Source organism: Coloeus monedula (genome assembly GCF_965178545.1).
Source record: "Coloeus monedula genome assembly, chromosome: 28".
NCBI classification, from domain to species: Eukaryota; Metazoa; Chordata; class Aves; order Passeriformes; family Corvidae; genus Coloeus; species Coloeus monedula.
Genome location: NC_138808.1, coordinates 2,343,484 through 2,359,703, shown reverse-complemented (window position 1 = coordinate 2,359,703; position 16,220 = coordinate 2,343,484). Strand labels below are relative to the sequence as shown.

The following is a 16,220-nucleotide window of genomic DNA, read 5'->3' as shown; positions in this document are numbered from 1 at the left end:
TGAGCCAGGGCTTACAGATGCTCCTATTAAAAAACCCCTTGGATTAGAAGAGGCTGCAAAGGGCAGATTTTAAGGAGCAGGGACATCAGAGCAGAAACCAGCTGAACACATCTGCCAAACACCACCAGGGAATGCAACCTTTGAGGTCCTCAAATGCCTGGAACTCAAAAATCCTAATTCAGATCTTCATCCAGATTTCTCAGATGTCCAACCTCCTTCTAGTGAGCTAATCCACACTTTGACAGGCTGCAAACCCAGCTGCGGCTCCCACCCAGGAGGTGCAGATCAGAACTGGAGCAGGCTCAGGGTGGGATTTTTTGGGGTGTCTGTGCAGGGCCAGGAGCTGGAATTCCACAATCCTTGTGGGTCCCTTCCAGCTCAGCACATTCCACGGTTCTGGGATCCGAAAATGCCGCGTTTCCTTCCCTCTCCACGACACCAATGGAGCTGTGATGCCTTTATGACCAGCAAGGGGCTGTTTTCTCTCTCCAGGATGGAGAAGTCCAGGAGGATCGTGGCCAGTGCCCTGCTGGGTGTGCTGTGTGTGGGGCTGTGCCTGGCTCAGCACTGGTCCTACGGCCTCCAGCCAGGGGGGAAGAGGAGCGCCGGGGACCTGCTGGGACCATTCCAAGAGGTGGGTGCTGGGCTGGGAGACAACCCTGGCCTGCAAAAGATGCAGCCAAAAAGTGACAGAGGCTTCCCTCTACACCTGTCTGCGTGTCTGTCCACCAGCCACCCCCAGATCTGGGGATAAACAATTGTTTTAAGTAGGATTTAGAAAATAAGGGGCGAGGTGCCATTTGTCAGCCTGGCACAAAGAACAGCAGCCAGAGGGTTTGGGCAGCCAGCTCCAAGGGAGAGATGCAGCTCTGAGGTCCAGGTTAAGCCTGATTCCACCCTCTCCCGAAATTCCAATATTCTGATGGGTTATTTTATGACAATTCCTCCACCTCCCTTAAAATTTTGGCAATTCGCACGTGGTGGATGCTCAGCAATTAAATGACAAAGCACATGTGGAAGGTTCTGTCCACCAGTGGTTTTCCCCTCTTTCCCAATCAGTACTCCACGTCTAGTTCCTCCTCATTCCAGCATCCCGGGGTTTGTGAGGAAAAGGTGAATTTCAGTTGTGTAGGGGAAAAGTGGGGTAGAGTCGCTTTTGGCAGACAAATCTCCTTTCCTGATGGTTGTATCAGTTCCTTGTGTCACTTTTCCAACACAGATTGCAAATGAGATGGCAGAATTAGGGGAGGTGCAGCAGAGGGAGTGCCCAGGCTCGTACCAGAACTCCAGGATCAGGGACCTGAAGGAAGCCATGGTGAGTAATGTGGTTTTTCTGTCATCACTATTGGAAAATTTAAAGAAAATACATTTGGGGGGGGGGGGGGGAGGGCAGAACAGTGGTGGAGGAGGAGGAAGAGGGATTGAAGCTCAGTTCACATGAGGAAATACTGGCTCTGCCCTTACCATGGAATCCCAGGATGGTTTGGATTGGAAGGGACCTAAAATCCACCTCATCCCATGGACAGGGACACTCCCCCTGGACAAAATTACCTGCACCGCTCCCTCCCTGTCACCTGCACCATTCCCAATCCCTCCCTGGGACACTGCCAGGACAGGGATCCATCACTCCAAAGCTCCTGGTGTAGCCCTGGTGTTTCCTCTCTGAATTAACCCAAACCAAGCCCTGAGCAGGGGCAGCTGCCGAGCCGGGGCTGTCCCTGCCCGCTGCAGGACAGGGCCAGATGGAAGCTGCTGCTCCCAGGGCCCCCGGGCTGGGAAATGCATTTCCATGAGCTGCTGCAGCACAGTGACAGCAGAGACCTCACAGCTGAGTGAACTGACACAGAATGAGCCTGCTCGGGCTAAAATGGGCTTTTTCATTAACCCAGCAGCACCTTGATGGGGCCAGATGGCCCCACTTCCTGGGAAGGGTCCCTGTGCCATCCCAAAAGCTCAATCTCAGCTTCAAGTTGAAGCCAAACCCCAAAGCTCTTGAGTGCCTGAAAGGCTCTCCAGCCTCTCACCAAGGAGCCAGGCCTGGAAAAGGCTCATGAACTCAGCACCAGTAAGGCAGAGCCTGAATTCCACTGGATTTTCATGCAGAAACTACCAAAATAAATAGGATTTTAGCTCGTCTTTCATCCTGCTTGTACTGAACGTGGAGTCGTGGCCCACGACTTGCAGCAGCACTGCCTGCACAGTGAAAGGCAGCAGCAGTAATTTACTGTATTTAAGTATTTTTTGTACTGCAAGAGATGATGTTAGGCAGGAAAACACACCAAAGTAATTACCAGGATATTTGAAATGAGTTCCTTCTGGCTCACAGAGGGAAACTTGGCCTGACTTTGCAGAGCTGAAAGGACCAAACCCCACCAGATCCTGAGGTTTGCCCAGAAACTTCTGATTTCTTGCTGCTTAATGACACTAAAAACAACGTTTTCCACACCCAGCTTTTCCCACCTAGCACATTCCTGGAGTTGCTACAGGAATATTAAGCAGGGAAGAAAGGGGAGTGGCTGGAAATGTTCCATCCCATGGGAAAACACCAATTATCATCATTTCCTGGGGAAGGTGGGAGGGAGCACAAAAACCCCCCTCACTGAGGCACTTCAGGGAATAAAACCCAGATTTCACCCAGATACTCACCCAGTTCATCTCCATCCAGAACACCCCAGGGCTTCAGCTCTGTGGTATTTTAGGCACCTGAAAATTCCATCCTCAAAGCCATTTCTGCTCTTTGAAACCAGCATTTGGTGTGTGGTTACAGGAGAGGCTGGTGGAGGCAGAAGGCAGAAGAAAGAAGGTTTAACCCCAAAGAAGGTTTAACCCCAAAGAAGGTTGAACGCCAGAGCCAAATGGAGCAACAGACCCAGAGTGAGGTTTCAAAACCGTGTAAAATCAATTCCTCCTCAAATGGTCTTTGCTTGGATCAATGTGTGAATAAATACCCTGAAACTGCATTAAAATAGTGGAAAATGGTTGTGTAGACGATGGGATTTCTGTAAAAGCAGCCACATCCCAAGCTGGGGTGGGAGCAGCAGAGCAGGGCCTGCTTTGGGGCCTGCAGGGACAATCTGGATGCGACAACTTTTGTTCCACATGAACAGACAAAGCCAGGGCTTCATCCCACTCCCCTCTGGGTACAACAGCAAGAAAACTTTGATAAAAGATAAGAATAAACTTACTTTTGGGATTATCTTCCCCCGTCCGTCAGTGGGCCATGGAAGAAAGACTTTTACTGCTCTTTTTTCTGGTTCAGTCATAAAAACTACATTTATTTTAAAAATGTATTTACAAACTTTACAACGGTCAATACATTTTAAAAACCCACGAAAATGTGTACACCTCGCTTTACAGACTTAGTGATGCACGTGGCACCTGCCCAGAGAGCTGCAGAGCCCTTCCCAAAGCTCCTGCTCTCTCCAGAGCCACTTTAAAGCTGTACTTTTCACTGATTCGGTTGCAGAGGAGTAAAACAAAGAGGGGGAAAATAAAATAAAAAATGTATTTTCAGTCTGCAAAAGTGGGTTTGCAATGAAACCACCAACCCACGATCCCAGAACACACAGAAAGTCCTTCCACAGCACCCAACTCCTCCTGAATTCACAAGGAACACGGCCCAGGGCTTACAGTGATTAAACCTGTGCGGTAGCACAGTGAGAAGCAGTGAATGAAATGATTGGGGTGGACTCTGGAGCTGCTGAGGCGCTTCCACCCCTGCCTGAAAACACCAACCAGCAGCACAGGGACCTGAAAAACAGGTTAAGGTGTGAACCACCTTTGAGTACCCCCTTTAGTGCCCACACTGCCCTAAAGGTGCTTTAATGAATGTTTGGAGAGCAGAATCAGGTGAACCCCGTGCTTCTGAACAGCCATAAAATCACATTATTTGTTTATTTTTCCTCCCTGCTGTAGTCCTTGGGAAAGCTCACCCTGATCCACCAGAGAATTTGGTCTGCAACAGTAAAAACAGGATAAAGTTTTTAATTAAAAATAATCAAAAGAAGGTAGCAGAGATGAGTCAGGAATGTTTTCACTATATAAAAAATTAGTTAAATTACAGATTTAAACTTATTATTTCCATTTACAATGATAAAAATAAATAAGGAGAGGAAAATCTGAGGTGTTGTCACTGCAGGTCCAACTGAGTGTGACTCTGGAGCAAACACTGGGCTGGCAGGGGGAGTTTCTGGGATGCAGGTTCCCAAAAACCCTCTGCACATCCATCCTGGAGCTCTCTGCAGATCACAGAGCTGCTCTCCCTGGAATCTGTGTCCTTTCCTAATCCAATAATCCACTGAAAGGCAAAGCTGCCTGCTCCCCTCTGCCTCTGATGTGGATTAGAGCCTGTCGCAGTTTTAAAGGAATTTATCACAGCATGACAAATTTTAATTAAAAGCTCCAGAAAACAAGTGTTGAGCACATTTCTCCAAAGGAGAAAAAATGAAATCCTCAAAGACTCGAAATTTCACAGCAGCTTTGAACAGCCTGGCTCTGAAATGGGATTAGGTTTGTCTCCTCTGCAGAGTGGATGTTTTAACTCTGAGATTTTAATCAAAACCATGAATTGGGTAGAAATTGCTGCAATTTGTGGTGTGCAGAGATCATCATTACGGACTGCCCCATTCCCATTTTTAACCCTCCAGTCTGAAACAATTAGAGACATTTCCAAAAGCACCTAATTAACCTGAAGAGATGATTCTCATTCGAAAAATGAAACAGAGACACTTTAAATTGTCTCTGAAAATTAAATCTCACAACTTACGTCAGACAGGTACCCGAGCAAAGAACAAACACTGAAAAAATCAGGGGTCTGGTGGGATTTGTCCGATGAGTGGGCACTTAATTCCACTGATTTAGCATCAGTCAAACGCCCTGTTCTTACTCCCACACTCAAATGTGTCAAATCTGACACCTGGATGATTTTTTTCCCCTAAATCTGGCCCAAAACCCTGAGTCATCTGGGTACAGAACAGAAATTCCATCTTGCACCTCTGAGCCAGCCATGCCAACTTTTGTCAGCCAGAACAGAACCCTGCCCACGCTCAGGTGAGAGTGCTGGACACCAGGCTGGGGACACAGGAAGGGGTGGGACAAGTTTGCAAGCTTTAGGACATAAATAATGCTGAGAAAGGGGGAAAAAAATGAACCAAATTTAGATTCCTTTTGGGCAAATCTGCCGGTGAAAATGCCCAAAATATCTTGGGATGGAAACCTTGTTCTGAACTCTTCTGTGTCAGCTGTTCCCCAGCTCCCAGTTCAGAGGGTGCCCATCCCAGTGCCCAACTGGGCAGCACCGGGAGGGAGAGGCAAAGCCTGAGCTGGTGAGCAGCACACGCAGGTGAGGTTTAAGGGTGAGAGGAGCAGTTTCCAAGCAGAGCAGAGCTGCAGCTGCTCTCACCCCTGGCACTGGCACCGTCCAAGGAAGGGAAGGAAGCGAGGGATAATTAACCCCTGACATGCCAAGGATTCTGCTCAAAATCCTGGTCTGGAACTGCAAAAAATGCAGCCAGAGCCAAATCTCCCCGAGCTAAAGAGCAAAAAGGTGGATGAAGATCAGCTGAAAAATTCTTCCCAAGGCCAGGCCTCCTCCTGTGAGGGCTTTTTGCATGGAGTGGTTCCCTTCTCCAGGAAAAAACCTGGATGCACAAGGTCCCTTCACGTGTTAAGGTTGTTAAAGCAGAACAAAAAGGCTGGAAAAGAGAACTCCAAAGTCACTTGGAACCAGAACACCCGAACCTGGCAGCTCAGTCTGTTTGCCCTCACCAGTGAAACCATTCCTGGGATCCCTCCTCTGTTCCTGCTGATTTACCCAGGGAGTTAAACCCAACCCGCTCTGAAAAGCGCCCAGCACTGAGGCAAGAGGTGGATGGAAGGCACTGAATTAGCAATAGGTGCTGCTAAGACGCCCTTCAGACAACTCAGACCACATCCTGCTGCTCTGCCTGAAGCGGAATTCTCACCCAGACAAAAGCTGCTGTTCACGAGCAGCTCCGGGGATCTGGGCTCGGCTGAGCCGGAGGGCAGCGGCCAGGAAATGCAAAGACAAAAAAACCCAGCGGTTTTCAAATCAAGCGCTGTTTGTGTCCAGGAACACAACGAGGAGCTGACACATCCTACAACGCCCCGGAGAGGGGGAAGCCTGGCCAGGGTGTCCAGGAAGATTCCCAAGATTTCCCCTGAGAAGCAGCAGCCCGGAGACAGCTGGAAGTGCGTGCAGCCATCGGGCTGGGATGGATGGGATGTGACTGCAGTGCCACCTCCAAAGCGGCTCCAACCTGGAGGTGATGGGAATCTGGGATGACTCTGGGATGACTCTGGGATGAGGGCAATCTGTCTCCAGAGCTGGGCAGGAAGCACAGCAGCTCCTGGAGTCACACTGGTGTCAAAAGAATAGGGAAGGACAAAAGAAAATGACAACTTCAGTCTGAACAAAACCCTCCTGGGGGTGCTTTTTGTTGGGCTGAGTTTGGCTTTCCCTGAAAAAGCCTTTGCTGAGGAAACTTCTCATTAGATTTAACAAACTTTGGGTTTCAGTAAGGTCAGAGACCCATTTCAGTCAGGGGAGCAAAATAAAGGCCTGCAACCCCCCAGCCCAACAATAACTGTATTTCCTGCTCTGAGCAACACCCTCTGCAGGGTTTCAGTGGCTCTTCCCAACTTCTACAAGATCATCAGAAGCAAAATGACAGAATTAACAAAATTATTTCCTGGAAGAGAAAGCAAAATCTTCATCAGTATTGATGATAAATAAACAGGCCACAGGCTGTTTATGGAACTGGTACCAGTAAAGCCCTGGTACCAGTGCAGGCGGTACCAGTCCAGCCCTGGTACCAGTGCAGGCGGTACCAGTCCTGGCCGAAGTGCAGCCTCTGTCATCTCCAACATTCACAGCAGAGATTTTCTCCACCCCACTAAAAAGCACAAAATGAGATCTTGCACCAAACCAGGCATGAACTGAGCAGAGAGCCTGACCCAGGCAGGAAACCCCAGCGCCTGGGGGGAACCACCAGTGAGAGCGCCCCGGGATTCCCAGTTACACTGGGAAGGAGCTGCTGGGATTGCAGCAGGGAAGCGACTCGGGACAGACAAGAGCAGGACAGAGAAGAATTCCAGCAGGGAGATGTCTGGATTAGTGTGTCAGTACTGCACAGGCAGAGGGGAGGGAATGCAGCCCCAGCCAAGTTCCTCTGTGGCATTTCCCAAGACAGCTCCATGGGAAGCGCTGGGATGGCAGGGGAGATCACCGGGCTGCAGGGTCCGTGGAAATAAAGCAGCCACTGCACGCTGGGCGTTGCTGGGACCCCAAATCCTCACTGCAGCCCCTGCTCCGAGGACACCACGCTGGATTTCCTGGTTTTTGGGGGTGGAGGGGGAGGTTTGGCCTCGCGTCTGCTGGGCAGCGGTGGAGCAACCTGAGGAGATGGAAACACACAGAAAAATAAACCATTGCTGGCAAGCAGAAGGCGTTCTGCTTCACCAAATGAGAAATCCAAAAGGTCCTGATGGTTCTTTGAGGAGCGAATCTTCAAATCCAGCCTCAGCTCCATGTGATGGGGCAAACAAGGACAGATCCCCAGGAGATAACAGAAGCTGAAATGTTTTAGTTGCTAAAATAAGCTTTGGATAGACTTTAATTGCTTCTGCCTGCAGCCCAACTTTAGCATTGATTCCACTTTTTGGTGATCAGTAAAATGGCAACAAGCCCATTTCCTCCCAGGTTTCAAAATTCAGGTTTTTTTGCTCTTGCTGGCTGGATGATGCACAAAGAGGCTGTAAAATGCTTCAGAATCAGACTGGTAAAACTCAACACCCTACGATGGGAGCAAGGGCAGTTCCAGTTCAACCAGGCACATCCTGCCTGCCTGCAGAGGGGCTTGGAGGGTGCTTCTTGTTCTTGCAGAAAACTGCACTAATGGGGTTTTTCAAGTTGTCTCTGCCTGTTTGAAGGGGCATCCTGCAAATAAATGAGATGGGAAAGGCCAGGAGAGCCAGGAGCTTGTGTGGTTCACCACTCCCCCAGCCAAAACTCAACATTTCAGGACCCCCTTCTCAGCCAAAACTCAACATTTCAGGACTGTTTTAACCAAAGGAAGACAGACCCAACTTTACAAGTGCAAGTAACAAAACCCTTCAGAAAATCCTTCCCAATCTCCCTTCACAGCCCTGTGAACCCTTTCCCTCTGGCTGCCAGCCAAGGGGATGCTGCAGGCCAGGACATGGCAGTAATTAGTTTCCTTACAGGACTCTGGGGAAGGAGGTTCTTTCATTAATCCTCTTGATCCAGTGACTCCCACAGCACCCCTGGAGCTGGGATCTCTCTGCTGGGCACAGCACCACAGCAGCCACACCGTCAATCCCAGCCAAATGAAGGGCAAAGGAGAAAAACTTCCTCCTTATCCCATAATTCAAGGCTTTACTCCAGCATCACATCACAGAATTAAGGGATGAGCTGTTTCCTTGTCTCTCTGTGCTGCTAACGTGGTTAAGTGTGCTCACTCTTCAAATTCCTTTCGGACAAATCCCAGTTTATCTCACTCAGGCACTCCCCAAATCCTCTCTGGAGGCTGGGCTGGGGAGGACACCCATCCCTTTCAGTTGCAGAAGGGGATTCCTAACAGGTTTTGGGGAGGCACCATCCCTCCCAGTCACAGAAGGATCCTTTCTTTGCTTCCCACTGCTAAGGAATTAGTCTGGCATCACCAACCCCTTCATGTCAGGGGCAGGTGAAATGATTCTGGCACAATATTTGCGTGTCAGGGATTCCAGACAGCCTGGAGACACCGAAGTGTATGAGAAACATCAGTGATGCAGCACTGAAACAGGGAAAACTCGAAATTCCTACAAGGAAATCACTTCATGGAATTGAGACAAAGGCCAGGATTTAAATACAGCCTTTTCAAAGTCACCAATGGCTGAAAAATCAGATTCTTCTGAGCTGGGGCTTAGAAGGAGATGCTGATCACCTCTGAAAATGGTGAATTTCCCCCCCCCCCCCACTTCTTGTTCAGCCCAAATGATTGCTCTACTTTTGGCTCGTCGTGTTTTTGAAACTTTTGCTGCTGGTTTATTTTCCACCTCTCTTCCCACCCCACACACCATTTTCCTGACCAAGGCCAACACAACTCCCACTTGGAAAAAACAACAATCCAGGCACTGCACTCCACTACCTTCTCCTGAGGCAAAAACCCCCCCTTTTTTCCTTCTTTTGTGGTTTCAGGGAGCGAAGCAGCAAAAGGATGAGAAAAGTTTCAAGCAGCAGCACCCCAAGAACAGCTTGGAAAACTCCAGTGGTGCCTGGGAAGCTGCTGCCCAGGAACCCATCAGCTCCCAGCTCCTCACCTCCGCTGAGCTCCTGGGGGTGCTGCTCTCGTAGGGTTTGCTTTTGGGTGGAGGGGGGGGTGGTGTGGCCAGTCCGTCAGCCTGCAAGGAGGGGAAGCCTGGAAGCAACAACAACAAGGAGAGAAGAAATGTGGAAAAGTGAGGAAAAAAGAAGAAAGAAAATAAGATGAAATGGGGCAAAGGGGAAAAAGGGGGGGGATAAGGGGTGGGGGGAAATAAAGGGGGTGGGGGGAAATAAAGGGGGAGGGGGGGAAATAAAGGGGGAGGGGGGAAATAAAGGGGGAAGGGAGAAAAAAAGAGGGAGGGGGGAAAAAAGAGGGAGGGGGGAAAAAAAGGGGGAAGGGGGAAAAAAGGGGGGAAGGGGGAAAAAAAGGGGGGAAGGGGGAAAAAAAGGGGGGAAGGGGGAAAAAAAGGGGGGAAGGGGGAAAAAAGGGGGGAAGGGGGAAAAAAAGGGGGGAAGGGGGAAAAAAAGGGGGGAAGGGGGAAAAAAAGGGGGGAAGGGGGAAAAAAAGGGGGGAAGGGGGAAAAAAAGGGGGGAAGGGGGAAAAAAAGGGGGGAAGGGGGAAAAAAAGGGGGGAAGGGGGAAAAAAAGGGGGGAAGGGGGAAAAAAAGGGGGGAAGGGGGAAAAAAAGGGGGGAAGGGGGAAAAAAAGGGGGGAAGGGGGAAAAAAAGGGGGGAAGGGGGAAAAAAAGGGGGGAAGGGGGAAAAAAAGGGGGGAAGGGGGAAAAAAAGGGGGGAAGGGGGAAAAAAAGGGGGGAAGGGGGAAAAAAAGGGGGGAAGGGGGAAAAAAAGGGGGGAAGGGGGAAAAAAAGGGGGGAAGGGGGAAAAAAGGGGGGAAGGGAGAAAAAAAGGGGGGAAGGGAGAAAAAAAGGGGGGAAGGGAGAAAAAAAGGGGGGAAGGGGAAAAAAAAGGGGGGAAGGGGAAAAAAAAGGGTTCTGTTATCTGACAAAAATGTCTGCAGACACCAGCAGCCCTGGGTTGGGTCACTCTGGGATCTAACTCAGAGCAGCTCCTCCCTCCCTCCGTCCCTCCCCAGCGTGGTTCCCTCAGCAAACAGAGTCATTCCCACCCTCTTCCAGCAGCAGGACTTACTCTGGGTCCGGGGGGTTTTGGGGGTGATGGGCGGAGGGCTGCGGGTGGGTTGCTGCAGCGAGGAGCCCTGCAGCAAGGTCAGCCTGTTGTCTCCCAGCTGCAGACTCTTGGGCCTCTGTGCCTTCCCTGCCGGGCCCTGGAGGGAGCAGAGATGGCCAAACCCTTCAGTGGTCACCCACAGCGAAGCCGAGCTGGCCCAGCACCGCAGGAACCGGGAGCGAGGAAGGGGAACAGGAGCGAAAGCCCTGCCCTGGCTTGGCCGTGTCAAAAGACAGCCCCGGACACAGCCCAGCTTCCCCTGGCACTCCCTGGGCACCACTGAACTGCTTTTAATGGCCTCAGGGTGTTAATTAGGAAGGGAAGGTGTCAGGCTGAAAAGCTGCTGCAGTTCTGTGAATAAATTCTGGAGGGGAGTGAGGGTGAAGTCTTTCCGAGAACTAAAAACCAATGAAATCCTGGGTGCAGGTCAGGGCTGCTGGTATCCTCCAGCTCCCGAGGGCTGTGGAATGAGGCTGGTTTAGGCTTTACACAGCAAATCCTTTGCACGTGGGAATTTGCATCCAGCTCCTTCCAGTGTCACATGCCCTGTGCTCTTCTCTCGAGGCCACCTCAGGGTGGCCCCAAAAGTCCAGTGCAGGAATATCGGGGTCCTTTTCAATATTAGTTTATTGCTTTCCAGAGCAGGCTGTCACTTAAACACACAAACTCTATTTTTCAGAGGTCAATTCTCCATCCCTGAGCAGCTCAGGATTTCTCCCTGCACGGAGGGGACCACACACTGGTGGATATAAAACACAAAAAGCCCAGACAGAAAGTCTTTGCTTCCCTCTGGCTTTCCAGCTCCCACACAGCTCAGTCCAGAGCTCCAGAAAATTCCTCTGTCCAGCTCCTGTGCTCACTGTGGAGCCATGGAGGAGAGCAGCTTTTCCTGGGCTATGCAGTGTCCTGGAGCAGGACTGGAACCCTGGACTGCTCCTTCCCTTCCCAGATACTGGGGATTTCATCCAACAGCGATTCCAGAGGCAGAGGGCCAGGCCTCCTGCAGCACCAGCATCCACAACCCCGGGTTTCCTGGGCTGGAAATCCTGTCAGGACCAATGACAGCACCCTGGAGCCACAGATCCCCTTCTTAGAAATGCCCTGCAGCCTCCAAGAGCTGGCAGCATCCCTCAGACCTGATGAGAATTCCTGAAAACGGATCAGCATAACCCATCCGTGCCAGATCCAGCTGAGAACTTGGGAGAGGAAAGGGAAATACAGGAATTCACGTTTTCTCGTTATTGAGAAAAATGAGCCTGTGCTAAATCAGATTAGCAGCCAAAATAAGTGAGATTAGGGGCACTGAAATATCCAGGTGCCCAATTCTCTCAGCCTGAGGGTGTAACAGAGCTTTACACCCATCAGGACAGTATCCTGGGGTGAGACACAGTTTTACACCCATCAGGACAGTATCCCAAGGCGTGACACAGTTTTCCACCCCTCAGGACAGTATCCCGGGGTGAGACACAGTTCTGACATCCACCAGGACAGTATCCTGGGGTGTGACAGTTTTACACCCCTCAGGACAGTATCCCAAGGCATGACACAGTTTTACACCCCTCAGGACACTATCCCAGGGTGTGACAGAGTTTTACACCCATCAGGACAGTACCCCAAGGTCATGCAGCTCTGCCTGTGGGCTGAAACTCATCCCTGTGCTTTGGGTGACCACTCTGAACCCCACTGTGAGCCTTAGAGCCCAAGAGCCTCCAGCCTATTCCTCATCCCAGCCTCCTCTGGGGGTGCAGATTCTGGTTTATTCCTCAAGGAACGGCCACCCTGCCCTCACAGGGCTCTGGAGCACAGCACGGCCTGGCAGATCCACGTTGCCAGAACTGGTGACTGAACCACCAGAGCATCTTTACCCAACTCCCTGATCCACCCAAGTGCTCTGCACCTCACAGGACACTTGGTTTGTGCTGCCTGACAGCAGCTGCCCATCTGGCCAGGCAGCTGGATCCCTGCCTGGCTGAGCAGGGCTCCTGGCTCCAACAAAAGCCAGGCTTTGCCATGGCGCTGAGAGCACCGCAGGGCTCTGCTCCCTTCAGCACCTCCCTGAGCCACCAGGGCCTCCTGCTCCCAGCCTGGACCTCCAGCCAAGCTGCACTTGGGCCTGTGACACGCATTTTCCAAATTAAACAAAGAGAATTACTCAGATGACCGAGGCTTCTTGGTATTTGAACCCCTCCCACAGTTTAATGAAGCTCCCCTGAGCAGCATGGCTGAGAGCAGTGGAAACACTCCCCGCTCCTGCTGAGGGTTTTATTATTGCTGTCATTGTTATGGTGACTTTTTTACCATTTTGGATGTCAGTTCTGTCTCTGGCTCCTTCTCCACAATAACCTGAGACTTGCTAATGCTCCACTCCTTCCTCTTGAGTTTGCTAATCCTGTTGTCACCCTCATCTTTCACGGGCAGCTCCTCAGCTCTGGAAGATGTGGATATTCTCCGCTCCAAGAGAGGCTCCAGGGTGGATCTGTGGCCAGAAAGAGTGAGAAAAACATGAAACACGAGTCCATCAGACCTGGAAAGGGCTGTTTGGTAAAAAGCTGTGATCTCTCAGTTTGTGTAAGGGATTATTTATTGTGAAAAAGTGAGGTAGGACCATGAATTTTCCAGTGGAATTTGTGCTGTTACCTCTGGAATTCCAAGTATTGCATGTTTTTTGTCCAAGGTAAAGTGTGATCTGCTTGCAGAGGGAGCCAGAGCTGCAATTCATGCTCAGCCATGAGTCTCACTGACCTTGAACAAATCACCCAAACTCTGGTTATCCCAGCTGTAAATTCAGTGTACAGACAAGCGGCAGCAGGGAATGTCCCCAGGCATGGCAGCTCCTTCCCATGCCATGGATGCAGCTGCAGACAGGGTGCAGCAAGTGCTGTGTGCCTTATTCACCTCTTGGCTCACCAAAATGAACCTTGTGGTGCCTCACAGCCCTGTTTTCCTGGGAAACAGAGGCAGTGGGCACCTGGGATGCACTGGGGATTACTGGGGCAGCCGTGGGGGGGTTCAGTTCCCACTGTTTGTGCTCCAAACTCCTGTCTGTAAAACGGACTAACAACACCCACCTCCATCAACATTTTTAACAGTATTTCCATGGAATCAATCTTGATTTTCAGAGTAACTGATGCTAAGGCCCATCCCCCCCGCTGTCAATCACTGTCAATCACTGACCCGTCCGAGCCCGGCCTGGAGGAAGCGCTGTCGGACGAGGTGGATGAGGTGGAGGCCACGGACGAGGCCACGGAGGTGACCGAGAGCCTCCTGAGGGTGGAGGACATGATGTAGGGCAGCACCACCGAGCCCGACCTGCTCGGCTTCCTCTCGGTCAGCGCCGGGGGCTGCAGGAAAACACCGTGAGAAACCTCCACCACCAGCAGATCCGCAGCTGACAGCAAGGCTGGGGCAGGGCAGCTCTGCAGGGGGACCTGGGCAGGCTGGATCCAGGGGCTGGATCCAGGGATAGCAGCTTTAACAGGAGCCAGGGTCCTGCACTTTGGTCACAACCCCCAGGCTGGGGACAGAGGGGCTGGACACAAAGGGACCTGGAGGGACTGATGGACAGCAGCTGGACATGAGCCCAGGTGTGCCCATGTGGCCAAAAAGGCCAGTGGCACCTGGGCTGGATCAGGAATGGAGTGGCCAGCAGGACCAGGGCAGGGATTGTCCCCTGTACTGGGCACTGGGGAAGTCACACCTCGAGTGCTGTGTCCAGTTCTGGGCCCCTTTAGGAGGGACATGGAGGGGCTGGAGTGGATCCAGGGAAGGGAACAAAGCTGGGGAGGGGCTGGAGAACTCCTGAGGGAGCTGGGAAGGGGCTCAGGCTGGAGCAAAGGGGGATCAGGGGGGACCTTGTGGCTCTGCACAAGTCCCTGACAGGAGGGGGCAGCCGGGGGGGTTGGGCTCTGCTGGCAGGGAACAGGGACAGGAGGAGAGGGAACGACCTCAGGCTGGGCCAGGGGAGGCTCAGGGTGGACAGCAGCGGGAATTTCCCCATGGAAAGGGTGGCCAGGCCTTGGAATTGCCCAGGGAGGTTTGGAGTGCCCATCCCTGGAGGTGACCAAGCAAGGGCTGGAGGTGGCACTCAGAGCTCTGGGCTGGGGACAAGGAGGTTTTAGGTCACAGCTTGGACTCAGTGGTCTCAAAGGTCTTTCCCAACCTTGCTGATTCTGGGATTCTGTGAAACCACCTCACACCCACCCAAGGGTAGAAAAGGGGGAGTTGGCTTCCTTTGGGGCAAAACATGGAAAAACCAGGTTCCCTCACCAAAGTGATGACCCCGTACTGCTTCTCCACCTTCCTCCTGAGCTCCCTGAAGCAGGCTGTGAGCCTCTCGTGAAGGGGCTTCAGCTGCTCCGTCAGCTTCTCGCCGTGGATCCGGATCCCCTCTGCCAGGAGAGGCATCTGAGGGAGGGAGGGAGGAGCAGAATGAGCTGCAGGAGCACAGACCAGCCCTGCTGCTCCCCAGAGTGCGAGTTAAACAGCTCAGATAGAATGAAAGGATTTCAATCAACGTGTTTTGGGTTTGCAGAGAGGAAAATAAACAGTGACACAGGAAGGGAGCTCAGCTGCTGACTTGGAGCTGGGGATAGTGAGGGAACTTCAGTGCTGGAGCTCCAGGTCTGGAACAAACATCAACATTTTCCCCATTTACAGCACAGTTCCAGGGCCAGGCTGGACGGGGCTTGGAGCACCCTGGGATGGGGAAGGTGTCCCTGCCCACGGCAGGGCTGGCACTGGATGGGCTGTAAGGCCCCTTCCCACCCAAACCATTCCACAACTCCATGATTCCATCTCCTCCGCTGCTTTGGAAAATGCATGTTAAATCCTGGAATAGATCCCTTCTCAGAGCTGTGTGCCTGTGAGGAGGCTTTAACCAGGCTCTGCTGGCTGTGGCAACGAGCACAAACTGCTCTGCAGGGATGGAATTTGCATCCCAAGAAAACAGCGCAATTTTTCAGCGCCATTTGGGTCCAAACAGACCAATCCTAATGGTCAGGGCTGACAAACCAGTAGCTCTGATGGTTTCAAGAAGAGGTAACAGATATTTTAATATTCATGAGGGAAAAGCCATCCCGCATTGGCAAATATTTCAGAGCACATGGAGTATCTTAGGCCACAATTTTAGCACACAGAAGTTTTCTTAAAATAAAAACGAACTGTCCATAAATCCAGGTTGTTCTTGTGACACTGATCTGTGTTAACACCCCAGCAATGCTGAGGAAACATCTGCCCTCCCCAGTGCTTCCAGCTTTCCCCCAATTCCATACCTGAATAGCGATTTGTTGCTTGAGCAACTCGATTTTGTCTTGATCTTCAGGATGTTCCTGGAGATATTTCTCTGTGAAGAAGGCCTGGAAGCAAAGAGAGGAGGTGACACAGGTGACACAGACACTGCTCCCTCAGGCAGCTCTGAGGGGGAGATCCTTCAAAAGCAATTTGCTGCCATTATTCCTCGTATTAAAGCCAAATTTTGCTGGCACCCAGCTGAGGAACAAAGAACCAGAGTTATTTGTTGGGAAAAGGGAACAAACCCCTCTTTTTTTATGTTAAAAAAATTACAATTTTTTCCAGTGAAGCACACGGAGAAACAGTTACTGCATCAGAAAAATTTTGCTCAGTCCCGATCCCCTTCTCTCAAACCAGTACTGACCTGAGTAACTGAGGTTCCATCACTTCTACTTCTCACTTAAACGTGAGTGGCAGACCCAAAACCTCAAGTTCTGACTTCAAAAAGCCCCTTTGTC

General features: G+C 51.3%; 1 protein-coding gene across 1 annotated transcript in view; it reads right to left on the bottom strand.

Annotated features, from left to right (window-relative positions):
- Positions 1-7,313: 7,313 nt before the first annotated feature.
- The window catches only part of DOCK5 (dedicator of cytokinesis 5), a gene marked incomplete at both ends in the record, with an annotated part of 68,874 nt that continues 59,967 nt past the window's right edge, over positions 7,314-16,220 (bottom strand). Inside the window, 7 exons of the mRNA XM_082298251.1 lie at positions 7,314-7,415; positions 9,343-9,440; positions 10,435-10,570; positions 12,772-12,949; positions 13,648-13,814; positions 14,740-14,877; positions 15,744-15,827. Of these exons, the coding sequence (XP_082154377.1) occupies positions 7,314-7,415; positions 9,343-9,440; positions 10,435-10,570; positions 12,772-12,949; positions 13,648-13,814; positions 14,740-14,877; positions 15,744-15,827 (903 nt within the window). The remainder of the gene's footprint in view (positions 7,416-9,342; positions 9,441-10,434; positions 10,571-12,771; positions 12,950-13,647; positions 13,815-14,739; positions 14,878-15,743; positions 15,828-16,220) is intronic.